This window comes from Capricornis sumatraensis, chromosome 4 (assembly GCF_032405125.1).
Source record: "Capricornis sumatraensis isolate serow.1 chromosome 4, serow.2, whole genome shotgun sequence".
NCBI classification, from domain to species: domain Eukaryota; kingdom Metazoa; phylum Chordata; class Mammalia; order Artiodactyla; family Bovidae; genus Capricornis; species Capricornis sumatraensis.
In genome coordinates this window covers 155,758,587-155,780,464 of record NC_091072.1, presented here as the reverse complement: position 1 = coordinate 155,780,464, position 21,878 = coordinate 155,758,587, and the positions used below count along the sequence as shown (strand labels likewise).

The following is a 21,878-nucleotide window of genomic DNA, read 5'->3' as shown; positions in this document are numbered from 1 at the left end:
ATGGGGAAAGGGCTGGGAAACGGTGTGCCCCTTGACATTTCCGAGGTCGCGTCTGAAGTCCTCCTTTCTGTCCCATTGCCAGCATTCGAGCGAATGACGAGGCGGCATTTGTCTCCAGAGGAAGAGCCAGGACAGGAAAGCAAAATGTGGCAGAGCAGATTAAAATCTCTGTTGGTTACTTTTTGGTGACTTAAAAAAAAACAGACTCAATCAGAGAAGTATCTTTCCTCTGACCCACTCCCACCCTCCTCCTACCTGGCTTATGTGGAAATTGACACACATGAAAAGACCCGGATTTGGACATCAGGAGAACTAGAGCCTGGTCTTCGTTCTGCAGCCGATTAGGACGTGACCCCATGCAAGTCAGTTCTCCTTCATAAAATGTGGAAACAGCAGGTACTCAGGAGCTCACATCAGGTCATTTCCATCTTGAAAACCTCAGGGAAAACACACAGAAACTGTTCGCGGCAGATCTTTGTGTTTACTTGGCCCCCAGGAGCCACTTTATCCATGGCAAGGTTGACGGGCACAGTCCTGCTCTATTTCTTCTCTCCATCTCATTTTCTCTAGTACCCCTGGAGAAGAGTGTGAAGTCCTGAGTCCCCCGAGGCCGTGTGCAGCTCCCTGCTTCCTGCATCTCCTCCCACTCCTCCCAGGTCACTCTGCTCTGCCAGCCTGGCCACTTGGCGGGTTCTGCCCCGGGCCACTCTGCTTGCTGCTCCCCTGCCTGCAGGGCTCATTCCCCTCCTCTGGGTCTCAGCCCTGGCATCACAGCAGCATCACACCAGGAAGTCTTTCCCTGACCACAGTGTATAAAATCCTGCCCCATCACTCTCTGTCACCCATACCCAGCTCTGTATTCCTCAGAGCCTGTATTGCTTCCTCCTGTGGTAGGTGTTTATATGTCTGACACATCATTCTTCACTGGAGTGTAAGCTCCATGAGAACATGGACATCCCAGCGCCAGCTGACACACGGGCTCTCAGTTAATACGCATTGGGAGCGTTAGCACGTCGAGACATCTCTGTCGTGACATCCAGACAACACCTCTGGACTCCACGTCCTCCTCTCTTCCTCCTCCATATTTTGAAGTGGGTTTCTGCCCCTACACCTCACTGGCGTCGCTCTGAGACTGCTGGCCACGTCCTTTGGCTGGGCTCGCTTTATCACCTCTGCTTAAATTCCAAGATTCTCTTAGGATTCATCCTGGGAAGTATTTTCTTCTGTCTCTCCATGACATATATCACATCATCCCTAGATGATGCCGTATGCATGCACACACACATATGTACACGCATGTGTGCACGCGCACACACACACTACTTGCACATCTCTTGAGGATGTCTCACAATCAGCTCACATCCAGCATGTCCCCAGTAAGCACAGTCTCTTATGTAATGCCCCAGGCTCATTCCTCCTGCGTATCCTTTCTCTGGGAGTATTGATGGCATGACCATGTACTTGGTCACCCCATATTTTTTTTCCGATAAATGGCCTCTTGATCTCTACTAGAGCGATCGTGTAAAAATGCAATTCTCACTCTTTTGCGATTCTCAGCATGATAACTGATTCCAGGTAGGTATTGTCAATAGATGGTAAAACCGTGAAGCGCTTAGGAAACAGGATTTTCACAAGGCCTCCAAGTGTTACCCCACAGATTATGTATTAATTACAGAGGGGGAATGCTTCTTTTAGAATGAAGAGAGCTGGGGTCACCTTTCACACTCAGCACTGCTGTCAGTTGGGCAGCAGGGCACTGCGGGTGCCGCTGATGCTGAAAAGTACATGCAGCTCTGTGCTCTTCTGCCCAAAAACATTTAACCTAAATCTAATCATGGGGAATCAGCCAAATTCAGATTATATGACATTCTTTCCACAGGACAAGCTGGTATAGACACACTTAAGTCAGCATCAGGAAAAGTGAAAAAGGCAAGAGTACCGTTTCAGGTTGAGACTGGGTAGTAAACAGTTAAACGGAGTGCATGGTTCTTGATTACATCTTGGATTAAGGGGGGAAATCCAAACAGCTGTAGAAGACATTTGAGGGGCAGTTGAAATTCAAACACAGACTGTACTTTAGACTATATGATTGAATAATGTTCATTTTCTGAGGTGTGCTAAAAATATTTTAGTTACAAAAGAGAATGCCTTTATTCTTAAGAAATGCATATGTAGCATTTAGGGATAAAATATTATGATTGGTGGTCATCCCTCTGTATCTACAGGTGGTGGATTCAACCAACCACAGATTGAAAATATTTGGGGGAAAAAATCCCAGAAAGTTCCAAAAAACTTGAATTGGCCACACACTGAAAACTATTTGCATAGCAGTCGCTTTGTATTAGGGGTCGTAAGTGGAGACGATTTAAAGTACATGGGAGAATGTGCATAGGTTCCGTGCATTTTGTGTAAGGAGCTTGTGCGCCCGTGGGCTCTGGTGTCCATGGGGGATCCCGGAGCCAGTTACCTGCAGATGCCAAGGGACGACCGATCTGCAGCTCACTGTCAAGTGATTTCATCAACAGACCAACAAAACCATGTGTGTGTGAACATGTGTGCACAGGAGAGAGAACGCAAATGTGGCTGAAAGGTGCCCGGTGAGTCTAGGCCAGAGTTGTAAGGTTGGGTATCACTTGCCCTTTCAGTGATCTGTAAGTTTGAAAAGTTGAGAATGAAAAGTGGCTAGTGCAGGAAAGAGTGCAGACACGCGCAGTGAAGTGAATACACAACCAGTTACTTGGTGTGTTTCTCCTCACTTAATTTTTTTTTCCACTTAATTTTTGACACAAAACATCAAGTTAGAAATGACTCCACACCCCTCCGTGTACTTGGTCATGCCCCTCGCCTGGTTGGTGGGATGGTTGGTGGGGTGGCCTCCATGGCCTCTGATGAGGGAGAGAACTGCTCTCATTCAGATTGTCTCCTCTCTGTTTTCACGGTTCCGCCTGTGTTTTTAGCTTTCAGAAGTTTAGTTATGATGTATCCTGGCATGTATTTCTTTTGACTTTAACTCGTTTGGGATTTACTCCAGCTTCTTGAATCTGTAGGCTTATGTCTCTTGCCAAATTTGGGAAGTTTTCAGCCATTTATCTAAGTACCTTTCCTATCCATCTTTTTCCTCCCCTCCAAAGCTTGGATGACACAGTGTTAGACATTTCTGTGGGTTGGAGGTGAGCTTGTGATGGTGGACGTCCTGACTCCTCACCAGTCCTCCCCTGACAGCCCCCTCAGTGGGGAGGGGGTCTCCTTACTGCTTGTGGGGATATGGCTCCCCACGTGGCCTGCACTTACTCCGAGGGGGGCAGCTTCCTCCTCGGCCCTGGCAGGAGGACTGGGGCGCTTCACCACAGCCGTGGAGGGGTGGAGGTCTAGACTCCCGCCTGGCCTTTCCTGGCAGGGGTGGGCTTTCACAGTGGTGTCTGGCTGGAGTAGCGTGATTATTGTCTAAGCTCGCTCTTGCTGGGATGCCCTTTTCCTGGTCCCGTGGCTAGCGAGGGTAGGTTTTGTTGGGGCTTTTTTGCCCGCTTCCATCAGCATCTCCAGGTTGCTGACCCCGTCAGCTCCAAATCTGGGATGTGTGAGGCAAAAAGGAAACTCGAGGGACCCGCCACTGTGTCCTGCTTCAGGTTCCAAAGTCCCTGGCCAGTCTGTCACCTTCTCTCCACCTTTCAGACCCTATCATAGAAGGTCTGGAGTGTTCATTTGTACTCAGTGGGAGGAGTATGGCAAAGTATGTCTTCTCGGCTCCCCTGATGCAGGCCCTGCGACGGCTCATTAGAGCTCTTCAGGGGCTGGGCCCGCCCCCACCCCCACCCCCCAAGCCTTGTGATCGCCACGTGAACGCCCCCGACCCGCCGCGTCAGACCACCCACCTGTAGTCCCGTGAAGTTGCTGTGCTCTCGGGTGACCGACCCACTCCCTTCCTTGTCTGCCTGTGGTATTTCTGTTCCCTTCATTTGGGTTTTCTCTGTAAATCTACCCGGACAGTTCCAACACTTCTTTCCTCAGGCAGAATTTTGCCTCTTCTGCCTTAAGGAGTCGTTTGAGTTACCTCTGCACCGGTACTCCTCTCTTATGCTGTCAGTATTTGTCTTTTTGTGACCAGATCGTGAGCTGCCGTAGAGGGCTGGGACTCCATCCTGTCCATCCTTGTCCTCAGTAACTAGCGCAGTAGCTGCTTAAGAATGCTTTATTAGATGGATGGATGGATCTGGCTCTCGTTTCCCACCTGAGTTGTTAAATACGTTTGTTCCCCATTCCCTCACCGGCCCCCGCCACACACCCCAGCCCCCACTGATGCCCTGTGCGCAGGCCTGGTGCTTCTGCCGTGGACAGAGAGCCCCCAGGCTTGCCTGGCCTGTTGCAGTCTGTTGACCTCTCTGAGGTGTCCTGGGTTCGCAGCCTTTGAGTTCCTCTGCGTACAGAATGGGTGGTGAGCTTTAGTTCTAGCATGGTGTCTTCCTGAGAACGGGAGTGATCATTTTTGTGTTTATTATGTCAGCACCTAATAAAGTGACATTCAGACCCAGGCACCTGATATATTCCTTAATGACAGTGATGAGGAAATGAGTCTTGGTCGTTCGTTGCTGCCGTTCTTGCTGAAAAGCATTTCCAGCAGCGCCCGTGGCTTGCAGGAGGCGTTGCACTGTCTGCATTTGGGGCTGGTGGCGGGAGAGAGCTGCGCTTCCCTGCTGGGTAGGTCCTGAAGGCTCCTCGCGCTCACGCTTCCGTCACTCGGCCCGTGTTCCTGAGAACTGCGCCCAGCACAGCACCCAGCTGCCCCTGGGAAGCAGAAATCTCCTTTCCTTTGAGAAAGGAAATTGAAACAGTTTCTTCTCTTTTTATGTCACAAATGACCTCAGTTAAGGCAGCAGATCTGTTCAGGGAGAAGGAAGACGGGCGCTGAAGAGGAGGAACAGGGTATGTGGCTGATGCTTAGAGCCAGCCGGGGCCGAAATGGGGTCAGGAGCACCGCACCACTTAGGCACTTGCACGCGTTTGATTTCCTTGCTGCTGTTTCCTTTCAGTGCGTGTTTGCACTCCTCCCTGTGTTCACACAAAGCCGTGCAAGCGTTCCAGGAAACCATTTTCGGGAAGATGGGAATGAAGAATCCTGTTTCAGTGCCCAATGACACCAAACGTGTATCCTTGTAGATAGCCATGTGCAGTTCTTGGGCTTGCGTTGGTTTAGGGGGCCGGGGACGTCTCTCTCAGAGACTGCCTTCTCGGAGTTTCTGGGAAAATAAAAGTTCCAAGTGAGCAGTGCCTGGGCTCCTCAGGCAAAGCCATTAAGGCAGTGTGGCACGGGAAGACACGAGTCTACGGTGAACACCGCCCTCGGACTCAGACACACACTTAACGGATTAACTTTTGAGTCTTTGGGGATTTTCCACAACTCGTAGAGGCCTGAATTTCATAATGTACTTTCTGTGTTGCTGTGGTTCCTTGTGTCTCGTTCCCGTAGTGGACAAGTGTGTGGTGATCATGGCTTGACACTGCCACCTGCTTCCATATCAAGAAAGCCCAGCGCTTAGTGTTATCACCCCTACCCCCCACTAGGCGACCCTCCATAGCCACGGCTTTTAGCAAAGCTGGCCAGATATGTTCAGGGGTGGCCTCTCCACCACGTGCCCCAGTCTTCCGAGAGCACTGGCTACCCAGCTCCAGGCATCCCCAAACGGGCCTCAGAAGCGCCTGCTAGGAGTCCCGACAGGAGGGGCCATCGCCCCATCCTCCTTTGCCTTCCTGGAAGTGGCTCTCGAATTCGCTGGACTTGCTCTCAGAGAGCAGAATTAGACATGGGGAGCACAGAGTGGGCTCTTCAGGGGCTGACAGAGTCCTATTCACCTGTCACCTGGATTGGGGTCCACTACCCGGTGAAAGGCCTCACAGGTCTCTGCAGTGTTAGTTTCCTCGTGGGTAGATTGGAAGAGTGGTACCTGCCTCATGGTTGTTAAGATTCAATGAGATTCTAATGTTATAAAATGAAGCTATCTTTGGGGATCAGTGATCATTGTGTGAATTTTTTGCGGGGGTCTTCATTTCTGGTTCTTTTGCTCAAGCTCTGAGGAACTGAGAAGCTACTCTGGTCTTCTCATTGCCCTCCTGGCTCACCTCCTGGTATCCGTGCTGGAGGCTGCGCCTTCAGCCTCATGTGAGCTCATCTTTCTGACCGTGGCTCTGTGACGTGCAGTCACTGCAGCCCTCCTCTGAGCCTCCCTCCCAGCGGTTTGTGCTCAGCATGGTGGTCAAGCCGGCCTTGCCACACCGCCTGCCCTCTGCCCTGCTTCTCAGCCTCCCTGCCTCCACATCCAGTGGGGCCATCCTTCTCCACCTTCTGAAGAAATTAAGACCAGCCCAGAGGAGAGAAAGAACACCGGCCTGAGGGTGAGAGAGGATGAGGTTGAGGACCTTACTCTGCCACTCGCTGCCTTTCCTCCCGTTGCTGAGCCTGCCCACGGCTGTCAAACAGCACTGCACGCCACGTGGAGTCACTGGGAACATTCGACTGGACAGCACTTAAGAGTGTCCAGAATGGCACGCCACAGCACCTCGCTGGCACGAAAATGGAGCCGCACAGGAAGTCAGCTGCCCCTGGCGCGCGTCCCCACTCTCGACCGCACATGTGGCGGGCCTGAGGGCAACACAGGCCTTTCCCGTCAGGAAAGTCTGCGCAGCATAAGCTGGCGCTCCAGAGGCTGGGTGTGTGCCTGCCCGGGGCAGCAGAGTAGGCTCTGGCGCGGCCGGCACCAAGACTGGTGCAGAAACTCGCTAGTGGGGATCTAACCCAGGGCCCAGCCGGATCACCGTGCAGGATGCCAGCAGCGCCCTACCCGCGGTGGTGAGGGCGCCCCCGGCCCCAGAGTGCTGTCACTCGACATGGGGATTCGGAAGTGGGCGGAGTCCACTCTGCAGAAGACGAGAGCCAGAGCGCAGGCGATCCCCCCGTCACGCCAGCAGCGACAGGAACACGGACGTCCTCATTTTCTGTTGGGGAACCCTGCGAGGTTTCGAACCCAGATGAGAGCTTAATCCTGGCTGCTCAAGGGGAAGTTCAGAGCTCACAGAGTCCTCCAGGGCGCAACTGTGTGTCCATTCCACGTGGAATAGCCAGCAGACCACCGAATGAGCCATGCGCTGGGTGCCCTTGGCGGCGCTGGGGTTACTGTCAGAGGAAAGGAGGACACGGGCCCCTGCCGTGCCCAAGGGAGCTGGCTGGCAGTAAGTTAGAAGGATACTGCTGAGACTCTCCGGAGTGTCAGACGGCAATGAGCTGTGGAGAAGAAGGCAGAAGGGCAGCCGGGGGCGGGGCGGCAGACACTGAGTTTCCCTCTGCTTCTTGGTCCTTACCGTCCTCTGCAAGAGCACGGCTGTCTGTCACCCCACGCCCAGCAGGGCTCTCAGAGGCTGATGCTGGACTTGCGCCAGCTGTACTCAGCGGAAGCAGATGCAGGCTGGCCTGGTGGCCCGCAGAGATGCCCAGAGCTTCAGACCAGAGCTGGGCGGGCTCTGGGAGCTTGGTGAGGGAGCCTGTGTGCTGGTTTTCCTTAGTGATCGTTTGTTACAAATCTAGAGCTCCCCCTGCTGTTTAGGAGGTGGGGTGCTCTTAGCTGACCTTTCAAAAATGATGGTTTCTTTTATATCCTAAGATTTAAAAACTTAAAAAAAAAAAAAAACGACTGCGGGGACGTTTGGCACTTCCTTCTGGTTCGGCTGCAGTTGCGGCCCGGCGGGGGGAGGGGGGGGTGCGGGGGTGGGGTGGGGTGGGGCAGGGGCCCCAGCAGGATGGGGTCAAGTCTGTGCCCTGGCTACTTGTAGCGTCTCCTCACCCTGCTCCCGCACCACAGCCAGCAGCCCCTCCACACCGTCTCACAGCTGCTCTGAAACCTGGGGCAGCAGAACTGAAACTGACCCCCGTCTGGTGAATTTCTTGAAGTGAGCCAGGCCAGCCGTTCCCTGTTCAAGCTCAGGGTATCCCCACTCATCATTTGCTGAACTGGCTTCGCAGTGCTGCATTTGTAGAGGGTCCGACTCCGGTCTCTCTGCCCCCAGCATGCTTTGCCGAGTGGCGAGCTGTGGCCCGTGGGGCGGTTGCCCCAGAATAGAGCCGGGTCCCTGACAGGGCTCCAGGGGGGCCTCCTGGTCAGCCGCTGGTTGTGAGCACCGCAGTCAGCCACACAAGCCCGGTGAAGGTCTTAGTCCTTCAAGATGATTTCATGCAAGTTAATGCATGATTTTCAATGCAAGTTAATTTTAGCAGCACTGTTACCACCAGCTGAACCGAGGAAGGACACAGCACCGAGTAGATGTACGTCCTTTTGGTTGGGCTGCCTCAGTCACAACGTTTGGTCGTGTGGTGATCCCTGATGAGGCTGAAGGAGGACAGTGGGGGCGCCTGGCTTGCAGGCATACTCTGTGTCCCCGTCTTCCAGGGCTGGCAGCTCTGTAAGGGTTGTGTTAGGGCTACGTTCCGTGGGTGCACCTTAGCAGTGGCCATTCCCCGTGAGATTGGAATCACCAGGATTGTAGTGATGGGGCAGCTGAGCTGTAAAGATGCGTGCTTACTCAGGTGCCACTTTCTCCTTCCCATCAGCCGACATGAACAGTGCTGCTGAAGTGAACCTGAATCAAGACGCCTCTCCACTGTGAGCTATAGCAGCAGGCCTGATGCTTCACTCTGATGTAATTATTGTACGGTTCTTCTCCCAACAGCTTTGAAAAGTCCAGCTGCGTTTCATGAGCAGAGAAGGAGCTTGGAGCGGGCCAGGGTAAGGCATCTTTCTTCCAGGGACCCCCACCACGAGCCCCACCAGAGCCCATTGTGCTGCCGCCATCTTCCCTCCAGCCTGGCGTGGTCCCCAGGGTCCGCCCCGGCCTCACAGTTCCAAACAGAAAGCTCTGCCTTTCCGCTTCGTCCCACCCCAGTGTCTGCCAGCCTGAAGGTTTAGACCATGATCAGAAGGAGTGTCCTCCTCTGGTACATCCAAGGGTGTGTCATGGGTGCCAGCCTCCTCTGGGTTTGGAGACCGCTGGTATTTTCCACGCTTGGATTCCACTTGGCCTTTGGTGGCTGTTAAGACGTAAACACCGGCCATGGGAAGGCTTGCTGAGTGGCGGTCCCTCCGTGTCTGGCTGCACTGCTCTCGTGACTCCAGGTGGGCCTGGAGACCTCCCTGTTCCCTGAGCAGCCAGGGTCCATTGCAGGCCGTGGAAGCGGAAGCTGGGCCCCTGGGCGCCGGCTCACGCTGCCGCACCTGGCTTGCTGCTCTGTCCCCCTTGGTTTCAGTTCCCCCAGGGGCCTCGGGGGTGGTCTGCTGCCTGGCGTGGGTGGAGAGGGGGAAGTGGCCAGAGTGTGCTTCCCCCTCTCGGCCCGGCACTTTTTCTTTCTTTTTTTTTTTTTTTTAATTTTTTTAAATTTAATTTTAAAATCTTTAATTCTTACATGTGTTCCCAAACATGAAACCCCCTCCCACCTCCCTCCCCATAACATCTCTGTAAAAGTCAAGGGAGGGGAACCTCCGCAGATGGAGGCTCGCGGGCTGCCCGGGGCCACAGCTCTGTCAGACACTGAATCGCTTGCCTCCAGGGCTCATCCTACGGTCTTCTGTTTTTATCTTATTTTTAACCAACCTCTAAGGAAAATGATGATGAATTCTTAGAGTGAGCGGGAAGAATGGGGTCCCGGGTGCTGGGAGTGAAAGGAGTGGCTGGCTGCACTGTTGCACCGGCCGGAGGATGAGGGAGCACGAGGAATGGCCTTGCCTGCGCCTCCTACCCAGTCTAAGACTTGGCACCACTTCCTGGCCTGCTTCTCCAAGGCAAGGAGTGAATGTGACCTGATGAGAAAAGGTGCAATTCTGTCCTTTTCGTGTTTAGGGTCACTGCAGTTCTTACGAGGGGAAGGCGATGGCACCCCACTCCCAGCACTCCTGCCTGGAAAATCCCATGGACGGAGGAGCCTGGTAGGCTGCAGTCCATGGGGTTGCTAAGCGTCGGACACGACTGAGCGACTTCACTTTCACTTTTCACTTTCATGCATTGGAGAAGGAAATGGCAACCCACTCCAGTGTTCTTGCCTGGAGAATCCCAGGGACGGGAGCCTGGTGGGCTGCCGTCTATGGGGTCGCACACGACTGAAGCGACTTAGCAGCAGCAGCAGCTCTTATGAATTAGGTGTCTATCTTCACCTTAATAGATGCAGCTAAGAGAGGTTAGCTAACTTGTCCAGCTAGTCAGTGGCGAGCCAGGGTCTAACCTTGGTCTGTGGACTCCAGGTGTTTCTTCCTCAGTACATGGGCCTCCTCCCCCTGCTGTCTGTAAAGACTGGCTCTGGCCAGAACCTGCTCTGCTTTCTTCTCCAGCAGCCAGGGCAGCACTTCTGCCCACCACAGATGGGTGACAGGCCCTGAGCCCACAGCTGCCATAAGCCATCTCCTGGGAGCTCGTCACCACAGGGCTAGGGCCATGGCCAGGCCAGGGAGCAAGTCTGGACCTTGCTGCAGGCGTGACGTCTGCTCTGGCACTTCATTCTCCACCCTATTCTACTCTGCCCGCCTCTGCCCTGTCCTCTCCTAACGTGCTGGGTAGGAGAGGTGATGGTCTTGGCCGATGGGTTGAAACATTCTGGTGCAAAGCTTAAGAACACAGGCTCTAGAGTGAGACAGATGCAGGGCACATACACGCCATACCAGGAGCGCTGGGCAGTGGGCAGAACACAGGCTCTAGAGTGAGACAGATCCAGGCACATACACGCCATACCAGGAGCGCTGGGCAGTGGGCTGGCTCTAGGACTGTTGGGGCAATGGTTTAATTTGCCGGGAGTCTCATAAGTGCAGAAATGAGGACTTTAGACTTTAAGGAACTGGAACTATGACACCGCATACCAAAATTAGTTCAGAGTGAACAGAAGATGCTTGTGGTGTCAGGCAGTGCCAGAGATTTTGAAATAAGATGCAAAGTTATATTCAGTATGATTAGAGCTCTGCAAAATTAAACCTATCTTCTGCATGGAAGAATGACTAGAAACAAATATCCCTAAGTACTAACAGTGGATAATTACATTTTTTTTTATTGTTGTCTTTCTAATTTTTTAAATTTTCTTTAATGAACTCATATTACTTTTATGATAATAAAAGTCATAGATTAGAACATATATTAGTAGTTCAGCCTCAGAGAGACAGATGGTCCTCACAGGTGGACGAAGCCCTCAACAGGTGCCTTGAAAGTGGATGCACCCTCCCCAGGCCTCGGGACCCAGCAGTGTCCAGGCTGAGCTCCTGGGGCGGCCGAGGTCACCCACTGAAGCCACGGCTGCCTTTTGGTCTTGTCCAGGCCTTAAGCTTGTGACCTGCATCTGAGAGCTGCTCGGTGTGTTTTCTCCGCAGACAGAGGACTACCTGAAACGGAAGATCCGTTCCCGGCCGGAGAGATCAGAGCTGGTCAGGATGCACATTTTGGAAGGTGTGTTAGACCGGAAATGCTTCTTCATGCAAACCCTGTTGCTCACTGTTTGCACCCTGCACCACCCGAGTTTCTTGTTCACTCTCCCTCGTTGCCCCCATTCCTCACAAAAACGGGGTATGCTGTCCTCTCCCCCAGCAATGTCTCCAGCATGGATTTACTTCCATCCATTCGTGCATTTATCCGGTATTTACTCCAGCACCAGTGAAGTACAAGCGAGGTCATCCCAGACAAACTGCCTGCCCCCGCCCACACACTTCTTTCCTCATTCTAGGGAAGGAAAGGTTTGGGCTTGAGTCGATCCATTTTTTTGTTCGGTTTGGAATCCACTTTGGAGTTGGAAGAAGACTTTCCTAGTCTGAACCCTGCACGTGGCAGGAAGCCACCGAGGCCCAGAGCGGGGAGGCACATTGTCCCCCACAGCAAGTCCTGTCGTCTGGGCCTGCTGTGCCTAGTGACCGCGGTTGGGTGTGACCACACACTGTCCTCAGTGGGCACCCACCCTCTGTCCTCGTGAAACTTCACACCGGGTCCCCCACTCTGCCTGGTTCTGCTGGTCTCTGCTCCTTCCCTGGCAGGAAGGGGAGGTGCCCTGGGGTTCCAGGGCAGAGCCCGCTCACCCTTGTATCCTCCTCCACCCTTGCCCACATGCAGAGACCTCGGCTGAGCCCTCCCTCCAAGCCAAGCAGCTGAAGCTGAAGAGAGCCAGGCTGGCAGATGACCTCAATGAGAAGATCGCGCAGAGGCCTGGCCCCATGGAGCTGGTGGAGAAGAATATCCTGCCTGTGGAGTCCAGCCTGAAGGAGGCCATCATTGGTGAGGAGCCAGGCCGCCCTGCATGGACCCGCTAGCTGGCACATGGGGAGGGCCGCCGGGCTGCCTGCTCCCTGACTTCCTGCTCAGCCTGGGGCAGGGGAGCCGAGGCGTGGAGAACCAGAGCCTGACAAACGGGTCGTGCGAGCCTGGGTCAGCGCCCATGGCCCCACGGATCAGCGCCGTGCCGGAGCGGCCAAGCCAGTAACCAAGGCCTCCGTCCGCTCCTCATCTCTGAACCCAGGGCCCGCCCCTCCTTCCCAGAGAAGGTGGGCAGGTATCAGGGTTGGTGTGCGCGAGCACACGGAGACGCCAAGAACTAGAAACCATGCCTGCTGCTCCTTTTCGTTCGTGACGCCCCCTCTCGGAGCCTGACCCTTTGCCCAGATAGTTCGCTTACAAAGGCCGACAGACCTGAGCAAGGCGCTAGGTGCTCGGACCCTGGCCCCACGAGGCGGACCACGCCCCTGGGCCTTACGGAGCTCAAGCCCGAGTGCGGACCCAAGCAGGGAAGTAGGCCCCAGTGGACCAAGGGCCGCCCGGCCCAGCCCTGACGGTGGGGGCTGGCGTGAGGGGAGGGGAGGCCAAGGTGGGGGCGCAGCCTGAGCAGGAGTTGAAGCGTCTGCGGGGGCGGAGGAGCAGCTGCACGTCGACCTGGAAGGGGGGCGTCAGAAAGGGGCAGGGGCGCCACAGGGCCCTGCGCACGGTCAGGCGTGCACCCCTGACCCCTCACCGTGGCGAGGTTGGGACAGACATGCTCCTGTAGCTGCTGTGGGCCTGAGATCTGCCCTGGGAGGCAGCTACAGTGCTCCCACTCTAAGTGTGAGCTGGGTCTCTGGGCAGAGTGGGCATGGGAGGGCACGGGTTAGCTCAAGGCAGGCCGGGTGGGGCCCGGGGCCTGGCTCAGCAGAGGCAGGCCTGGGCCTCACCTGCACCAGTGCAGAGGTGGGTTGAGCTGGGGGTCTCAATACCCGCTTCCCTGAATCCCCCACTTCGCCCACATGTTCATCTTGCCTTGAGTCAGTGTTCAGTCGCTCAGTCGTGTCCGACTCTTTGCGACCCCATGGACAGCAGCATGCCAGGCCTCCCTGTCCATCACCAACTCCCAGAGTCCACCCAAACCCATGTCCATTGAGTCAGTGATGCCATCCAGCCATCTCATGTCCGTGTGCTCCCACCCACATCTCCAGCACGTTCTACAACAGCCCCTAGTTACAGCCAGTGGTTGGGCCAGGGTCATTCTGGACTCTCCCGCCATCCCAGATCTGATAAATGTTTGCCAAGAGTCGGCTGGGCGCCCGGCCTGCGTGAGCCTGGCCACACAGACACAGAGCAAAGCATTGGCTGTGCCCCACAGCCTGGACCATGAACTCCCACAGGGCAGGACCCTGCAGTGACCCCTGGACTGAATTGGGGTGGACCCGAGGCTCCTCCGTCTGCTCCCTGGTCCTGCTGGTCCCCTCTCTGGGAGTGAGAGGCTGGGGGAGGAACCTGGGCCTTGAGCGGCTGGCAGGAGGCACACAGTGGTCAGAGGCTGTGCCCGCTCGGGGGGCCAGAAGGGTCAGCCTGGTGGGTTGCGGGGGAAGTGTAAGCTCAGGGGCATCCTGCCCAGGTTCTCGTGGCCTCGGGTCATGGCCCTGGAGGGGGAGCGCTCCAGATCGCTCCTCTTCCTCGTCTGGGGTGTGGCCCCTGCTCAGCCCTGCGCCTGGTGCCTCTGTGTGGGCGGCGGCTCGTGCCGCGCTTCTCTTCTAACCGTGATGGCCGCGGGGTTGTGACAGGAGTCGTGTAACGCCCTGCTTGCCCTGTCCCCTTCTTCCCCTCCCTCTGTGTCTGGAATTTCCACACTGGGCCCCCAACCCGGGCACACAGGCCTCCAGGCCCTGTGCCCTCACTGCGGGGAGGGCGGGCGGTGGCCTTGCTGCCCCCGGGCCCTGGGGCTTTGAGAGCCACTGGCCCTGCTTCACCTGGGCGAGCCGGCGGCCCTCCTCCCCTCCTCTGCCCTGCCCTGCCCTCCACCTGCACAACCACCGGAGGCTAAAGAGTGGTCTGTTCATGGTCTTCGGAGAGTCAGGCAGCCCAGGGGAGGAGCTGCACCCCCATAGCTGTTCCCAGACTCCTTCAGCCCGCCTCGCAGGGTCCCCAGGGTGGAAATACAGTGCCTGCAACAGCCAGGAAACAGGAGGTGGAGGCGGCGACAGGCTTGGGAGGGCGGGCAGATGTTCACCGTGAAGACTGAACACGGCTGCATCTTGTCTTAGAGGGCAGAGGATGGGCAGAGACGGGAGGGCTACGAGGAGCGGCCTCCAGGCTGGCGGGGCGAGGGGGCCTAGCGGGCCAGTGGTCAGGCCTGTGCTGCCGAGGCAGCGCCGTGAGGGCCGGTAGGACTGACTCTCCTGGCCTTCACTTCAGGGCCGTAAGGACGAGCTTTCCTCCAGCTCGTTTGGGTGCAAGAGGCAGGGCAGCTGCCAGTTGCCTGCTCCTGCTGCCTGCGGGGCGAGAGGACAGCCTCTGGCTGGGGAGCAGGGCCCTCAGCCGAAGGAGTCTCACCCGGGCCTTGGCTTCCAGTGGGCCAGGTGAACTACCCAAAAGTAGCAGACAGCTCGTCCTTCGACGAGGACAGCAGTGACGCCTTATCGCCGGAGCAGCCTGCCAGCCACGAGTCCCAGGGCTCGGTGCCGTCGCCCCTGGAAGCCCGAGTCAGTGAGCCGCCACCCAGTGCCACCTCTGTGTCCCCCGCTCAGGTGAGCTTCCCCCTCCACTCCCCAGGGGCCCAGACCTGCTGGAGCTGCCCTGGCGAGGTCCCTCCCTGGGCCCAGGTGGGGCGGGGAAGCCGGGAGGAGCTGCCCCGCTAGCTCGGGTAGGGGGGTTGTCGGCAGCAGGCCCCTCGGAGTTACATTCGGAGGCCTCCCCGCCGCCCCGTGTTCCCTCGTGCAGAACAGCTGCCTTTCCCGAGTGTGTGCGGGTCCGTGACGCTTCCTCCACCCTCTGCTCCCCCTTTCCTAGTCCCCCCTCCCACCACCACCCTGGAGGCTGCTCTTCTCAGCCTTCCTTCCTCTGCCCTCAGTAGTGACCATCAGAGAGGGTGACGGCCACCCACCTCCGGGCAGGCCAGGCAGGGTTGCAGCACCAGCTGGAGCCTGGAGGTGGTGCAGCTTCTGGGGTGTCCTCACATCCCCATCTCTCTCCCAGGTCGTGTCTCAGCTCCCCGTGGGCCCAGAGTCCGGAGAAACGCTCTTCCTGGCAGAGCAGCCTCCTCTGCCTCCCAGCCTCACCAACGGAACCGCGGTCCCCACCGCCAAGCCCCTCCCCACCCTCATCAAGGTACAGACAGACCCCCAGCCCACTGCCCCCCGCCCCCAATGCCTCGCTGACTCCAGTGTGGGGACAGTGTCTGCAGTGGGGGTGCTCACCCTCTCCTCCTGGTCAGGGACCAGCAGAGGCCACCACGGGGCTACAGGCGGCCTGCCCACTCCCTCCGCGGACGCTGGCCGCAGTCATGGCCCCGGTGTACTGAGCGCAGGGCAGGCTGTCACTCCTGCCCACCCCATGCGTGGCCTCATGAGACCTTAAGGGGATCGAGTAGTGAGGTGGTGGGCCCACGGTCACTGGCCAGCTGTGCTGGGAGTTCGTCTTCATTCTCTTTCTCTAAGTCCTGACATGAAATACCTGAAGGGGCGCCAGTTAGCCTCAGCCCACGAGACACCCACGGGCACCTTTGCACGGGGACTCGGTGCTGGACCGTGAGGTTGAGTTCAGCAGCACCATGAGCCAGCGTCTGGGCCTCCCTGCCCAGCCGAGCCTCCTGCCTCGGCCTCTGGGGCCTTGGCCCTGCCTGCCCCCTTCAGCCTGTGCTTCGCGCCTGCCGGGCAGGGCCCCTTCCTTCCAGCCCCCCTTGCTTCTGCGCTTGGCTGATTTCTGCAGTCCCTCCGCGTAGGCCCTGGCCTGGAGCCTCCAGCCGCCCACATTCCTCCCGCTGCTCACAGCCTTGGCCGAGCCCTCTCTGTGTCTCCAGGTGCTCCTGGTCCCTTTGGGCTGGCGCCCCGCCCCGGGCCTGCTCCTCTGGGCCCCGGGGGCCCCGGGGGCCCCGGCCGCTCCCTGGGCAGCCGGCCGCGCCTTCCTCGTCTCTGTGGTCTGTCCCCGACTTGCCCGGACGACTGAGGTTTTCCCCAGATTTCCTCCCCCAGCCGCTCGCCACAGGTCGGGTGCCTGTCTCTGGCCACCTCCCCTCTCTGAGAGCCGTATGTGTGTCTTTATCTAACTTCCTTTTTTCTGGAAGCGCCTCAGCCTCTGGCTCTGCAGCCCTGCTGTGAAGCCTCCTCCAGAGGAGCCCCAGCTGCCTCTGACGGCTTGGGTCGCTCTCCTCTCTGGTGGCTTCCCGGGGCTCCCTGTCCCCCTCCCTCTCAGTGAGGTGCTCCTGGCCGTTCTCAGCCTTTCTTGCACCCTCAGCCTTGCTGGGGCCTCTCTGTGGGCCCCTGCCTGTCCTCCCGGTGTGCTCTGGGCCCAGCGGCCCCTCGCTTTCTCCCCCTCTCCACACCCGGGCCCCCTGCCCCTCTTCCCCACTGTCATGGGGGGGGGCACCGTCAGAGCACAGAACCCTGAATCGTTAAACTGTTTGGCTGCCGCAGCTCTGCTACCCCTTCTTCCCCAAGTCGATCACCTCTTTCCTCATCCTGTCAGTCCTCAGGGCCCCCTAACCAGACCCCCGCTGACCCCGCACGGAGTCTCCACCCTTCCCTCTGCGGGTCTCTGTGCAGATGCTGCGAGACCCCCTCGGTCCTGCCCGGCCCATTCCCTGCTCACGCGCCACACTCAGCTCCACCTGCCCTCACCCCAGAGGACTCTCGAGGCCCAGTGGGAGGCTGCCCTGTGTGCCGGCTGTGGGTGCACACAGGAGCTTTTGGAGTCTTGGGCTTGGATCTCGGCACCTTCGTGGGCGAGGTCACAGCCACTGTGTGACCTCGAGCCGCTGACTGCCCTGAGCTGCTGCTTCATCTTCCGGTAGATAGGCCGGCTCCTGGCAAGGCCGGGTTCTCGCCAGTCTGCACCCCGTGTGGAGTGGGTGTGCGAGCTTCCAGGGGCCCTCTTTCACCCCGCGTCCTGTTCCCGCTGTGCTTGGGGTCATAGGGAGGCTGTCTGTGCATTTGGGCTGGAACCTCTGTGAAGAGCAGGGCGGGTCACAGCACTGCCCCCTCATCAGCCCTTGCTCCATCCCGGGCGCACTCCTGGGCACCAAGGAGGCCTCTTCTTTGGGAGGGGTGCTTTCTGGCAGGGCAGGGTGGATGCACAGCCCTCTCAGGAGCTGCCCAGGCCCCTGACGGTGCCCTCTGTCTCACGCCCCCAGCAAAGCCAACCCAAGTCTGCCGGTGAGAAGTCGCAGCGCAGCAAGAAGGCCAAGGAGCTGAAGCCAAAGGTGAAGAAGCTCAAGTACCACCAGTACATCCCCCCGGACCAAAAGCAGGACAAGGGGGCTCCTCCCATGGACTCCTCCTATGCCAAGATCCTGCAGCAGCAGCAGCTCTTCCTGCAGCTGCAGATCCTCAACCAGCAGCAGCAGCAGCAGCAGCAGCAGCACTACAACTACCAGACCATCCTGCCCGCCCCGCCCAAGTAGGTGCCGCCCCGCCGCCCACGGGCCCCGCCTGCCCACAGGGCCCGCCCAAGTAGGTGCCGCCCTGCCTGCCCACAGGCTCCGCCCAAGTAGGTCCACCCCGCCCACGGCCCCGCTTCCCACAGGCCCCGCCCAAGTAGGTGCCGCCCCACTGCCCACGGCCCCCCCCAAGTAGGTGCCGCCCCGCCTGCCCACAGGCCCCGCCCAAGTAGGTGCCACTCTGCTGCTCACAGGCCCAGCTTGCCCACAGGCCCCACCCAAGTAGGTGCCACCCCGCCCACTCAAGGCCCCGCCCAAATAGGTGCCCCTCCGCCCGCCAACAGGCCTGCCTGGTGACCAGTGATGTGTGGGTGACCCTGGACTGGCAGGGACCCTTGGGTCCCAGTCCCATCAGAGCAGTCCGGGAGCAGGGCCCTTCCCTGCGCCTCTCTCCAGCCGGCCCAGCAGAGGCCAAGGGCGACGCCTGGCGCAGGCTCATTCCTGTGCTTTTTTCCTCTCAGGCCGGCAGGGGAGGCAGGGGGCAGCGCTGGGGGCCCCCCGTCGCGCAGCCTTTCCACTACCAGCAGCAGCTCCGGCTCAGGCGCCCCTGGGCCCAGTGGGCTGGTCCGACAGAACAGCACCTCGCTGACGGGCAAGCCGGGGGCCCTGCCCGCCAACCTGGATGACATGAAGGTAGGTGGTTGCGCCTGGTGGCCTTGGCCGCTGCCAGCCTAGCCTCTCGCGGGGCCGTCAGGCGCTTGGCGTCAGGCAGGGAGGGCGGCCGGCTGGGGACTACGGCCACAGAAGGCAGAGCGGGGCTCCGGACTCTGGGCTCTGCAGCGGAGGCACCTGGAGCCCGCCTGGAGGCTCACCTGGCTCTGCTCGTCATCGTCGTTGCCATTAAAGACACCAGCTGGTGTTTGTCCCAGGCCGTGGGCTCACCAAGCACTTGGTGCCTCTGATTTCCCAGCCTCCAGTGCAGTGTGAGGAACGGGGGTGTCACCCTGGCTTCAGGGTGAGCAGCCCGAGGCCTGGGGGAGGGGGTGGACAGGCTTGCTCGAGGTCTCAGGCCCGGGTGGTGGTCGAGCCGGGGCTCAGGTCAGGGCTCCTCTGCAGCACTGCCCTTTCCTCGTGCTCCTGACGTCTCGCTGAACCTGCTTTGTGCGTGCTGCGTCCACCTAGGAGAGAGCGGCCGCACTTGGGGCACAGACCCCACTGTGTCCTGGGCCTTGGGGGTGGGAGATGCTTGGGCCTGGCCTGCATGCTCTGCCCTAGTCAGAAGGGGGATGGGTCACATTCTCCCTCGAGAGTTTGTGCCCTGGACCAGCCTGCTCCCTCCTAGTCATGACCCATGTCCCAGCAAGACACAGCCCTTGGGTGGGGAGCTGAACACGGGCCTTGGTATCCTCGAGACCCGGCCCTCATTCCTAGCTCTGCCCACCATGACATCACCAGTGTGACTTCCGAGGAGTCATTTCACTGTCCTGAGCTCAGTTTTCTCATCTGTGAGATGCAGAGTGTTTACACGAGTGTTGGTTGAGCGCAGGCTGGGGCTGGAGACAACTGTGGACGTGTCCTGCCCAGCCAAGGGGCGAGGACGGGGAGGAGGGGCCGCAGAAGCAGGCCTCTTCTTCCAGGCTGTGGCAGGGCCGGGCCTTGATGTGTCTGAAGTGGCTGGTGGGGCCCAGACAGACGAGGCCCACTGGATAGAGGCTGGTCTTGGTCTCTGCCCCCTAGTGGCCCTGACTCCTGTGCCTACGCAGGTGGCAGAGCTGAAGCAGGAGCTGAAGTTGCGGTCACTGCCCGTCTCGGGCACCAAGACAGACCTGATTGAACGCCTGCGTGCCTACCAGGAGCAGGTCACCCCTGCCAGCCCCGGAGCGCCCAAGGCCCCCGCCACCTCCCTCCTGCCCAAGGCGGGCGAGGTGGTGGTCGCCTTCCCCACCGCCCGGCTCAGCACGGGGCCCGCCCTGGTGGCAGCGGGCCTGGCCCCGGCCGAGGTGGTGGTGGCCACGGTGACCAGCAACGGTGTGGTGAAGTTCGGCAGCACGGGCTCCACGCCCCCTGTCTCCCCCACCCCCTCAGAGCGGTCACTGCTCAGCACAGGCGATGAGAACTCCACGCCGGGGGACAGCTTTGGCGAGATGGTGACGTCTCCGGTGACCCAGCTCACGCTGCAGGCCTCGCCGCTGCAGGTCCTCGTGAAGGAGGAGGGCCCCCGCCCTGGGGCCTGCTGCCGGAGCCCGGGGGCGCGGGCCGAGCTGGAGGGCCGGGACAAGGACCAGATGCTGCAGGAGAAGGACAAGCAGATCGAGGAGCTGACGCGCATGCTCCGGCAGAAGCAGCAGCTAGTGGAGTGGCTCAGGCTGCAGCTGGAGCAGGAGAAGCGGGCCCAGCAGCCGGCCCCCGCCCCCGCCCCGCTTGGCCCGGGCCCCGCGGTGAAGCAGGAGAGCAGCCTGGCCAGCTGCCAGCTCAGCCGGCGGCCCCCGGGCCCTGAGCTCCCCTTCAGCCCCAGCCTCTCGGCCCCCGCCGCCCCCCACGCAGACACCCGCGCCCTGGTGTCCCCGGCCGTGGTGGTGAAGCAAGAGGCCGTGGGGCCCGAGCCTGAGCCGGCCCCGGCCCTGGTCACTCTGGGCCCCACGGTGAAGCAGGAGAACAGCTTCACCAGCTGCCAGCTGAGCCGGCAGCCCCCGGGCCCTGAGCTCCCCTTCAGCCCCAGCCTCACGGCCCCCGCCGCCCCCCACACAGACACGTGTGCCCTTGTGCCCCCGGTCGTGGTGGTGAAGCAGGAAGCCGTGCTGCCCGAGCCTGAACCGGCCCCAGCTCCACAGCTGCTGCTGGGCCCACAGGGCCCCAGCCTCGTCAAGGGGGTCACACCACCCCCCCTCCTCACTGACTCTGCAGGGACCCATCTTGTCCTCACCGTGACCAAGAATAACACAGACAGCCCTGGCCTGGCCAGCGGGAGCCCCCAGCAGGTACCTGGGGCAGGGGGTGCAGGACCTGCGAGAGGGCGAGAGGGCATTCAGTGATGGTGCCCCCGGGGGGGCAGGTTGCGCTCATGTCCTTGGATCGTCCCCTTCAGCCCTCCCAAACGAGGGCTGCCCACCCGAGGTCACCCACGCAGGGCTGAGACTGCGTGGGAGTTGGGGAGGTTGGGGCCCCTGTGTGAGACCCCCAGCCTTGCAGGTGGAGCTGTGAGGGCCTGCCCCCGGCCGTGGCCCTTAGTGTCAGAGCTTGTCTGTGGCCCCACCAGGCGGGCCCCTCCTGCCCCTGCTGCAGGGTGGGGTGTGCCCGGGAGGGGGCGGGGCCTGACGGGAGCTCTCCCCCTCTTCCCCTCAGAGAGGCCACCTGTCCCCCAGCAAGGCGACACTGGCAGTTGGCTCCCTGCTGCCACCGCCCTCACAGCCCAGACTCTCTGCTCAGCCTGGGTCAAAGGTAAGCCTGCTTAGGCTTTGTGTGGCCTCAGCTCTGCAGGGCTTGGGGGGTGGGGGCGGTGACAGGACCTGGGGACTCCAGAAGGGACCCGGGCCCTGAGCAGAAGCTCCGGGAAGGGAAGGGGCGGTCAGGTGGAGCCCCCGCCTGTGCCCTGGGCTCCCAGGGAGCCACTCGTCCTCGGTAGGGTCAGAGGTCAGGGCCACCCCCATCCTGTATGGCTTCTTCCCCGGGGGTGTGCACGAAGCTCCCCGAGAGCGCATGCAGCTGCACCGTCCGCTGGCCTGGGTGGGGGTGGATGCTCCCTGCTTTGCCTGCCTGGTGCGGGGCCCGGGCTGCCGCCCTCAGCCGGCCGTGGTTCTCGTCTTCCTTCAGCCTCTGTCCCAGCCTGAGTCTCCAGCTCCCGGCCCCCCAGGCCACATGGACCTGGAGCCCCCACCCCAGCCCCTGTTTGGGACCCCCGCTTCTCAGCCGAAGAAGGAGCCGCCTGGCTACGAGGAAGCCGTGAGCCAGCAGCCCAGGCCGCAGGTAAAGAGGGTGGCCAGGGGCCTGTGGGGTGGGTGGTCACAGTCCCTCGGGTCTC

At 59.6% G+C, this 21,878-nt stretch overlaps 1 protein-coding gene across 2 annotated transcripts in view; it reads left to right on the top strand.

Moving 5' to 3' along the window:
- The window catches only part of MRTFA (myocardin related transcription factor A), a 126,487-nt gene that overhangs the window by 100,308 nt on the left and 4,301 nt on the right, over positions 1–21,878 (top strand). The window contains exons 3-12 of one of the 2 annotated variants that reach the window (XM_068970389.1): positions 8,713–8,768; positions 11,385–11,460; positions 12,115–12,276; positions 14,839–15,014; positions 15,463–15,594; positions 17,615–17,880; positions 18,382–18,553; positions 19,624–20,298; positions 20,509–20,838; positions 21,671–21,823. In XM_068970389.1, coding sequence (XP_068826490.1) covers positions 8,713–8,768; positions 11,385–11,460; positions 12,115–12,276; positions 14,839–15,014; positions 15,463–15,594; positions 17,615–17,880; positions 18,382–18,553; positions 19,624–20,298; positions 20,509–20,838; positions 21,671–21,823 — 2,198 coding nt within the window. Of the gene's footprint in view, positions 1–8,642; positions 8,769–11,384; positions 11,461–12,114; positions 12,277–14,838; positions 15,015–15,462; positions 15,595–17,614; positions 17,881–18,381; positions 18,554–19,623; positions 20,839–21,202; positions 21,299–21,670; positions 21,824–21,878 lie in introns of those variants that run through there. The other variant, XM_068970388.1, reaches the window with a different exon arrangement.